At 44.1% G+C, this 10539-nt stretch overlaps 1 protein-coding gene across 2 annotated transcripts; it reads left to right on the top strand.

The window, feature by feature from the left end:
- The first annotated feature begins 1062 nt into the window (after positions 1 to 1062).
- On the top strand, positions 1063 to 8807 carry GPR26 (G protein-coupled receptor 26). 2 transcript variants are annotated; one of them, XM_072129965.1, is made up of 3 exons: positions 1076 to 1922; positions 6696 to 6809; positions 8081 to 8807. In XM_072129965.1, the coding sequence occupies exons 1-3, from the start codon at positions 1258 to 1260 to the stop codon at positions 8310 to 8312; spliced, it is 1011 nt and encodes a 336-aa protein (XP_071986066.1). In that variant the 5' UTR covers positions 1076 to 1257; the 3' UTR covers positions 8313 to 8807. The 2 variants fall into 2 exon arrangements, with proteins under 2 accessions (XP_071986067.1, XP_071986066.1); XM_072129966.1 differs by lacking the exon at positions 6696 to 6809 and having other exon boundaries at positions 1063 to 1922.
- The last annotated feature ends 1732 nt before the right edge of the window (positions 8808 to 10539 follow it).

Genomic DNA, 10539 nt, shown 5'->3' with positions numbered 1-10539 from the left:
TATCTTTCATATTGCACCAGGATTGCGCCGTTTTGTGACTTACAGAATCGGAGATACAGCTGGCTACCGCAAATTTACCTGCACCCACATTTTCAACTCTGTCTTTACCTGCCTGTATCTCCAGTTCAGTAGATCACAGAACCACAAGCTGGAAGCAAACTAAAAATCTGAGATTCTTATATTTAACATAACATCACATCATTGATATTAGTCTGATACATGTCTCTTTATTGTACTATAGTGACACGTTGCACATTAGGGGATTTGCGCAATTATTTGTGACTTTCTCAAGCAGTGGAGTACGCTATGTAGCTATGAACGCTGGTTTGCACCTAATTTGTTGATGTATTTCTCCTGCTTCCAGATGCTGGCGCATTATATAACATCGTTTTGTGCCTAAAAAGTTGCAAATAATTAAGCAAAACCGATCCAGGCGTAAAAAAAAAAAAAGGATTGTGCCTAAAAAATCTCAAAAACATCCTGCATTTTACAATTCGACACCATAAAAATACACAGAGGTGTAAAAAAGAGGTGTAAAAAAGAGCACAGGGAAGCGTGGATAAGATAAATGACCCCCATTGTGTGTCTAGGTACTATAGAGCTAAGATAGGGATCATTAATGTATGGTATTTGACGTTTATGATAATGTATGATATATTCCCTTGTGTGCCCCATCTCTAATCTTGGGTGCACCCTTCATTATTTGGGACATTTTGCCTTTAAATATTTTACATAGTTACAATTTTGAGATTTCCCTTCCAGGTCCCCTGATCACATACACTGGGGATAGGCTGATATTTGGGGGTGTGGGGTGATGGGCTCTGGATCTGCCCTGTGTCTCCCTGTGGGGGTCTCCCTGGTCCCAGTAGTTTGGGGTGGGGGAGGCTCCTGTGTCTCCCTGTGGTGGTCTCTCTGGTCCCTGTAGTTTGGGGTGGGGAAGGCTCCTGTGTCTCCCTGGTCCCTGTAGTTTGGGGTGGGGGAGGCTCCTGTGTCTCCCTGTGGTGGTCTCTCTGGTCCCTGTACTTTGGGGTGGGGGAGGCTCCTGTGTCTCCCTGTGGTGGTCTCTCTGGTCCCTGTACTTTGGGGTGGGGGAGGCTCCTGTGTCTGCAGATCCTCCCCCCTCCCCTCGCTGTACACGCTCAGTCTCCGCACACCAGGCTGCATGTGTGGCTGTGCTGGCAGGGAGTGACTGTTACCTGTGCTGGGGGCAGGATGGCACCAGGGGGGCAGCATGTCTGATCAGGGTGGGCTCCAGCAATGGAGCTCTGGGGGGTCCTGGGCTGCTCCCTGATGGTGCTGGTGCTGGTGGCTGCGGCGCTGTCCAATGGGCTGGTGCTGATCTGCTTCCTGGGCTCCGCTGACATCCGCGGGCAGGTGCCCGGACTCTTCACCCTCAACCTGACCCTGTGCAACCTGCTGCTCACCGCCATCAACATGCCCCTGACCCTGGTGGGGGCGGCGCGGGGGCAGCCGCCCGGGGGTGACGGGCTGTGCCGGGCGGTGGGCTTCCTGGAAACTTTCCTGAGCAGTAACTGCATGCTGAGCATGGCCGCCCTGAGCATAGACCGCTGGGTGGCCGTGGTCTTCCCTCTCAGCTACCAGTCCAAGATGAGGCACCAGGACGCGGCCGCCATCCTGCTCTACTCCTGGCTGCACTCCCTGTGCTTCCCCGCCGCCGCCCTCAGCCTGTCCTGGCTGGGCTACCAGCCCTCCTACGCCTCGTGCACCCTCCGGAGCAGCCCCGGGCAGGACAGCTCCTTCCTGGCCTTCATGGTCCTCTACCACCTCCTCAGCTTCTTCCTGTCCTTCCTGGTCATGTGTGTCACCTACCTGCAGGTGCTCAAGGTGGCCCGATCCCATTGTAGAAGGATCGATGTCATCACCATGCAAACCCTGGTCCTGCTGGTGGATCTGCACCCCAGGTACTAACCCTGTCTAATATATCTATCTATCTCATAACTAACATCTATCTATCTATCTCATAACTAACATCTATCTATCTATCTATCTATCTATCTCATAACTAACATCTATCTATCTCATATCTCTATGTATCTATCTCATATCTCTATCTATCTATCTATCTATCTATCTATCTATCTATCTATCTATCTCATATCTATCTATCTATCTCCTATCTATCTATCTCATATCTATCTATCTATCTATCTATCTCATATATATCTATCTATCTATGTATATACTAAATATATATCTATCCATCTATCTATCTAATATCTCTATCTATGTCATATCCATCTATCTATCTCTCATATCTATCTAATATCTATATCTATCCATCTATCTATCCCTCTCATATCTATCTAATATCTATATCTATCCATCTATCTCATATCTATCTATCTCATATCTATCTATCTCATATCTATCTCATATCTATCTATCTCATATCTATCTCATATATATATATTTTTATCTATCTAATATCTATGTATCTGATATCTATCTATCCATCTATCTATTTATCTATCTCATATCTATCTATTATTTAACTGTCTATTAGCTATTTATTTATTTATCTATCTACCTATCTATTATCTATCAGTCTATCTTTCTTATCTAACTCATATATATCATCTATTTATTTATTTAACCAACAATATATTTTCTATCTCATATCTATGTATATGTCTATCTATTTTATGTCTATATATCCATCCATATAACTCATATCTATCTATCTAATATCTATCATCTATCTATCTAATATCTATCATTGATCAGTCTATTTATCTCATATCTATCTGTCATAGATCTATCTCATATCCATTTATCCATCTGTCAACATCTACACATCTCTCTAGAATACATGTAATACATCCGTTTACCAGTGTCATTTCTATCTTTGTAATCTACTAACATGATCCATGGACTATAGAGTTTTGTTCCACATGGGTTTCTGGTGCTGTCATCTATACAGCTATTTATGTATTATAATTGTATATAGAGATATTGTATTATTGTCACTAGAAGTTGTTTGCATGGGAAACAGATTGAAAAATAGAACTACCTTCAGAGTGCACTTACTGTAGATACATGGGGTGTGTGTTACCGCTCTGGGTTATGTGGGGCTGCATGTACAATGCTTAATCTAGTGGAAATGCGCAGCTATATCTGGGATACATTGTGAGACTCACACTCATGATAACTTTCTGAATAATAGATGATGATATGGGGTTGTTGTCTATTCTAGGGAAAGTACATGGAGCAGATTCTGCTGATTTTATGTGTAGCAACATTATAATAATAGCATTATATCTAATAAGTCATCCCATGCTTTGTGTATATGTATCAGCACAAGATGCTTGACAGGCAGATGACATAATCCCACACAGGTATACAGCAGGGATTGCACAGGTATACAGCAGGGATTGCACAGGTGTACAGCAGGGATTGCACAGGTGTACAGCAGGGATTATACAGGTGTACAGCAGGGATTATACAGGTGTACAGCAGGGATTATACAGGTGTACAGCAGGGATTGCACAGGTGTACAGCAGGGATTGCACAGGTATACAGCAGTGATTGCACAGGTATACAGCAGAGATTGCACAGGTATACAGCAGGGATTGCACAGGTATACAGCAGGGATTGCACAGGTATACAGCAGGGATTACACAGGTATACAGCAGGGATTGCACAGGTATACAGCAGGGATTGCACAGGTATACAGCAGGGATTGCACAGGTATACAGCAGGTATTGCACAGGTGTACAGCAAGGATTGCACAGGTGTACAGCAAGGATTGCACAGGTATACAGCAGGGATTGCACAGGTGTACAGCAGAGACTGCACAGGTATACAGCAGGGATTGCACAGGTATACAGCAGGGACTGCACAGGTATACAGCAGGGACGGCACAGGTATACAGCAGGGACGGCACAGGTATACAGCAGGGATTGCACAGGTATACAGCAGGGATTGCACAGGTATACAGCAGGGACTGCACAGGTATACAGCAGGGACGGCACAGGTATACAGCAGGGACGGCACAGGTATACAGCAGGGATTGCACAGGTATACAGCAGGGATTGCACAGGTCTACAGCAGAGACTGCACAGGTATACAGCATGAATTACACAGGTATACAGCAGGGATTGCACAGGTATACAGCAGGGATTGCACAGGTATACAGCAGGGATTGCACAGGTATACAGCAGGGATTGCACAGGTATACAGCAGGGATTGCACAGGTATACAGCAGGGATTGCACAGGTGTACAGCAAGGATTGCACAGGTATACAGCAGGGATTGTACAGGTATACAGCAGGGATTGTACAGGTATACAGCAGGGATTGTACAGGTATACAGCAGGGATTGCACAGGTATACAGCAGGGATTACACAGGTATACAGCAGGGACTGCACAGGTATACAGCAGGGACGGCACAGGTATACAGCAGGGACGGCACAGGTATACAGCAGGGATGGCACAGGTATACAGCAGGGATTGCACAGGTATACAGCAGGGATTGCACAGGTATACAGCAGGGACTGCACAGGTATACAGCAGGGATTGCACAGGTATACAGCAGGGACTGCACAGGTATACAGCAGGGATTGCACAGGTATACAGCAGGGATTGCACAGGTATACAGCAGGGATTGCACAGGTATACAGCAGGGACTGCACAGGTATACAGCAGGGATTGCACAGGTATACAGCAGGGACTGCACAGGTATACAGCATGGATTGCACAGGTATACAGCAGGGATTGCACAGGTATACAGCAGGGATTACACAGGTATACAGCAGGGACTGCACAGGTATACAGCAGGGATGGCACAGGTATACAGCAGGGATGGCACAGGTATACAGCAGGGATGGCACAGGTATACAGCAGGGATTGCACAGGTATACAGCAGGGACTGCACAGGTATACAGCAGGGACTGCACAGGTATACAGCAGGGATTGCACAGGTATACAGCAGGGATTACACAGGTATACAGCAGGGATTACACAGGTATACAGCATGGATTGCACAGGTATACAGCAGGGATTGCAAATGTATACAGCAGGGATTACACAGGTATACAGCAGGGATTACACAGGTATACAGCAGGGATTGCACAGGTATACAGCAGGGACTGCACAGGTATACAGCATGGATTGCACAGGTATACAGCAGGGATTACACAGGTATACAGCAATCTACATACAGGAGCCTGTGTGCAGGTAGACCAGGTAGTCTCCTGCAACCGAAATTATCTATCTATATACACATCCATCTATCCATTTTATCTATCTATTATCTCTCTATCAATCTATGTTTCTCATATCTATCCATCAATAATCTATCTATCTCATGTCTATCTATCCATCAATCATCTATCTATATCTATCTATCTATCTATCCATCCATCAATCATCTATCTATCCATTTCATTTTAATTACCTACTATCTAATATGTATCTATCTATATCTTATCAATCATATACTTACTATTTATCTAGCTCTTATCTATCTGATCAAAATATCACATATATAAGATAGAGTTTTGCATCACTTGAGCTTCTAGTGATATTGGCTTTTTAATTTAACTTAAAGGAAATCTTTCATCAAAATCCATCATAATAAACCAGGGACATTACTCATAGATCCAGGGACCGGGACTGTGGTAATTGTCTTATATGTGTTATCCCTGACCTCCTCCCTTCTAATATCAACTTTTATAATTATGCTACACAGTCTGGGGGGCTACCCTCGCCCCTCTGTGATCTAGCTTTATATACTGTTACACTGTCTGACCCTCCCACTTCCTGAAGTGAGTGTGAAGTTGTCACTGCACGAGGGCAGGGGGTGAGACAGTGAAACAGCTTTTAAAGCCAGATCACAGAGGGGCGAGGGTAGCCCCCCAGACTAAATAGTATAATTATAAAAGTTGATTTTACAAGGAAGGAGCCATGGATAACACATGTAAAGGAGATGCCACAGTCCCGGTGCCTGGAGCTATGGGTAATGTCCCTGGTTTATCAGGATGGATTTTGATGGTAGATTTCCTTAAAATATAATTTTTTGCTTGATCCCTGGGGTTGCTTACCTCACTCTAGCTACAAATTTTTGTGGGTTTAATTTGTTATATATATAAGAAAGGAAGATCTCATAGATCTGAAGGAAGACCCAAATCTTGATAAATATCTTGTTCAGTAATGAAAGAAAAGACTGGTCCCTACTGCACTCATTGCTTTACACCAACCCAAAAAATTAGGAAGAGACGTGAGTGTTAATACAGCTTTTATTAGATATGCATTAAAATGGAGTGTACAGGCAGTCCCCGAGTTACGTACAAGATAGGGTCCGGAGGTTTGTTCTTAAGTAGAATTTGTATGTAAGTCGAAACCGTATATTTTACAATTGTAGATCCAGACAAAAAAATAATTTTGGTCCCAGTGACATTTGGAGTTTAAACATTTTTTGCTGTAATGGGACCGAGGATTATCAATAAAGCTTCATTACAGACGCCTTACAGCTGATTATTGCATTATGGGACTATAGTAACATCCGGAGAGGTCACCAGAGGTCACAGGGGTCTGTCTGTAACTATGGGTTGTCTGCAAGTCGGGTGTCCTTAAGTAGGGGACCACCTGTATAGTGACTTCTCCAAAGTGATTTATTAGTTTGATTTTTCAATATCTAAAAGACTCCCTTAAAGGTGCTCTGGTTTTTCCCTTAGTGTGAGACAAAGATGCCTGGAGGAGCAGAAGAGGAGGAGGCAAAGAGCCACCAAAAAAATCATCACATTTATTGGGACGTTTCTGCTTTGTTTCACGCCCTATGTAGTCATTAGGTAAGTGAGAAACGCAGCTGAAACAAACAATCCGTACGTAAACAATGGTAAAAATTAAAGGGGATGTCTGGGTGCCTCACCCCTAATCTACTAGCAAGAGCATCCCCAGCAGTGAGCGATGCTGTATCTTCTAGCTTTATACAGACAAACCAATGGGCAATGTGTACTATGTACTATGAGAGTTCTGTGTACTATGAGAAAACCCCAGATAGACATTGCAGATTGTAACTGAAGGTCTCAACAGACACAGTGGGGCTTATCTACTAAGGGTCCGCGGATTGCACTTTTGTCGGATTTTCAAAATTTTCGGGATTTGCACCGCTGTGACAGGTATTTAACTGGGGATTGTGTTGCACGCGATCGGATTGTGGCGCAGCTGCGTGCCGGGGAGCGTGCCGTCGGACAATCCGATTGATTTGGACTGAGCGTGGGATTTAAGATTCAAATTGTGTCACATCCATTGCACTTCCATGCACCGGGAAGAAGATGGTGAATTCCAGCGGACCTGAGCGGGGAAGCGACACATGCAGGAAATCGGGCGCACAATCTTAGTGAATCGCGGCGCAGTGCATAGATGTCGGACAATGCACTTCGGGTTAACTCTGTTGGCCGGGTAAGTAAATGTGCTCTGTTGTGACCAGTTCCTTGTTATTGGACAAAGTAACAAACTAGATGGTCTATTCAATTCCATTACATCTCAAATGGGCTATTGAATAATACTATGGACATACTTAATACAAGTATTCCACATATTTTATAGGTAGAACACAGAATTCTTGGCAAGTTATCCCTCTTAAAGGAATTTCCCATCAAAACACAAGAAATCCAGTCCCTACTGGTTAAACTTCTGAAATCACAGTCATATAATGTCCAAAAGTGTGAGAAATGCAGTTTTCTAGGTGTATTTGGTCAGGGGTTTGTGGAAGGGAGTAGTTACATGGCGTCTGTATGCAGTAGCTTGCATAACTGAAGTACCTCGGATGATCAGACAGAGCAGTCTCGAATCAGCATACTTGCTGGATTATAGATAGAACTGTGCAGCCATAGAAAGCTGCACAGTTCTCCTTATCACTGAAAGATCGTTTTCCTTTTTTCTTCCTGTACCCAGTTTAAGTTAAGATAGAGAACTGGGGAAGCATGACCATTGCTCAGTGGTTGGGGGTTTACATTCTTGAGATGGGTCACCTGGCCACATGAATATGCCAAAATGGGAATTCACTTAAGCTGATTTTGGTGTAATAATGTACCTATTTGTTGTGCTCACATTGCAGGCTGGTTGAGATCTCCTCTTCCACCACCATCAGTTCTCAGTGGGGTATCATCAGCCGGTGTTTGGCCTACAGCAAAGCTCTGACAGACCCATTTGTCTACTGTCTGACCCGGAACCAATATAAAAACTGCTGCCGGGAAATGGTCAACAAACTCCTGAAACGTAGCTCCGGCAACACGGTACAAAGAGCCAACTCTTACGTAGGAAACATGCTGCCAACAGCCTCTAATTGATGACACTAGAAGAAGAACGATGGAAAAACAAAAGGACCATGGACCAATGTCTTCACATGATTTGGGGGTCTTACTCCACCTGCTGTAATTAATTACCTAACTTATGAGAGTTTGGATTCCCCTTAAAGCCTCAAGATGGCTCTAAGTAAAGCTGAAGAGCCACCGAGTCCTATTACGTGAATTTCACAATTCTTGCTCTAAATTTGGAGGAGAAGAAGATAAACATATCAAAATGAATAAGAAAACCTGCTGTAAGTGAAGCACATGGGGATCGTCGGACCGTGAGGAGATCAGAGCGATCACTCCCTAGATGATGATCTTTTTGACAATCATGTATAGAAATAGATGTCACATATTTGGAACATTTTACTCTTTAAACCTCAACTCACGGAAGGAAACTATTAATAGATCACTTTTTTTAAGGAGAAATAAAATATATTTGACCGGTGACTGAAGATAGATGCTCTTTGAATTACAATAAAAGTAGTGACACACCCTGAGGACTTTTGATATTAAGAAGCGTTCACCTCTTTATAGTATAAAGTTACTAAGGTCAATAGGGTCTTTCCTATCTGGGGGGGTTCCAGATGGTCGCGACAAGTACAGGCAGTGCCCGGGTTACATACAAGATAGGGTCTGGAGGTTTGTTCTGAAGTTGAATTTGTATGTAATTCGGAACTGTTTATTTTATAATGGTAGATCCAGACAAAAAATTTTTTGCCCCAGTGACAATTGGTGTTGCAAAATTTTTTGCTGTAATTGGACCAAGGATTATCAATAAAGCTTCATTACAGACACCTTACAGCTGATCATTGCAGTCTGGGTCTATAGTAACATCCAGAGAGGTCACCAGAGGTCACAGGGGGAAGAGGGGTCCGTCTGTAACTAGGGGTCATCTGTAAATCAGAGGTGCTTAAGTCGGGGACCACCTGTATATGAAAGGTCCCAGGACACCCCTTTGTTTCAGAAACAGAATGAAATATGATATATTTTAATACTCCAGCAAGTAATGAGGGAGGAATACCACCTTCAAGCCTATGTCCAGAACATGGCCGCCATCTTGAAAGCCGCCATATTGGATTGAGAGGACATGTATTCCAGTGGGAAGGTGCTCATCTAACATATCAAAGAAGACTTCGCAGAAATTGATTGGTGCAATCAGATTAACACTGCTTTCACATAAGTGGGGACGTGTATCTGGCCACAAGTTTGAGGCTGGATATATGTGCCAATAGACCGCTATAGTGCCCGGCACATGTGGCACCGTACCATAGCGCGCACAGGAAAAAGATAGGGCATGCTCCTATTATATTTATATATAATATTTGCGGCCATGTTTCATGCATTGCTATGGAGAGGGGAGGGGTGAGCGCTGCTCTCCAGGGTGCGCCTGTACGGTCGGGTGAGCTGATGGATGTGTGACAGCAGCATTACAATGTATTTTATGGTTCAAAAGTTATCAATTTCAGCAATGCTCTTGCGGGTTCATAACAATGGGATCCAGTTCCTACAGCTCTGTGTTCAGCACCATGGACAACACATCACACAGCTCCCGGCCATTATGGGTTTTTGCAACTTTTTATGCTGATACATAGAACCAATAGAGATATTGGGGCAGATTTACTTACCCGGTCCTGTCGTGATCCCGCGGTGCGTTGTCTGACGAGGATTCGGGTCTGCCACGAGTTCCTGCATCCACTACTTCTGCGCCGAGGTCCGCCAGAGTTCACCATCTTCTTCCTGGTGCTTGTAAGTGCGTGTCTTGCGACACAATTCTAAATGTTAGATCCTGCGCGTTGTCCAAATCCATCGGGTTGACCGACGCCCACTGCCCCCCGATTTCTGTCCCATGCAAGCCGGCGCCAATGCACCAAAATGCGATCGTGTGTGCCAAAATCCCGAGACAATTTGGCGCAAAACGGAAATCGTCGGGAAACCCTACGAAAATGCGCTCCGCGGACCCTTAGTAAATGAGCCCCATTGTGAATCTGAATGCAGCAATCGATTTCCGAGAGAAGTCTTTTCTGAAATGATTACCGTTTTCCCTTCATCAAAAATGGCGGCTTTCACGATGTGCTGGACATGGCATAGAAGATAGGCCTCCGAACCCATTACTTGCTGGGGTATCACATGGGTCTCCCTCCATCTCTGAAATAAGAGGTGTCCTGGGAGTTTTTACATACTTTATATACTTCTTATGTACTCTGCACATGCACCTAAGAAATAC

The sequence above is a fragment of the Engystomops pustulosus genome, chromosome 11, assembly GCF_040894005.1.
Source record: "Engystomops pustulosus chromosome 11, aEngPut4.maternal, whole genome shotgun sequence".
NCBI classification, from domain to species: Eukaryota; Metazoa; Chordata; class Amphibia; order Anura; family Leptodactylidae; genus Engystomops; species Engystomops pustulosus.
Note: the sequence above shows the minus strand (reverse complement) of the source record. Positions and strands in the feature narration are given on the sequence as shown.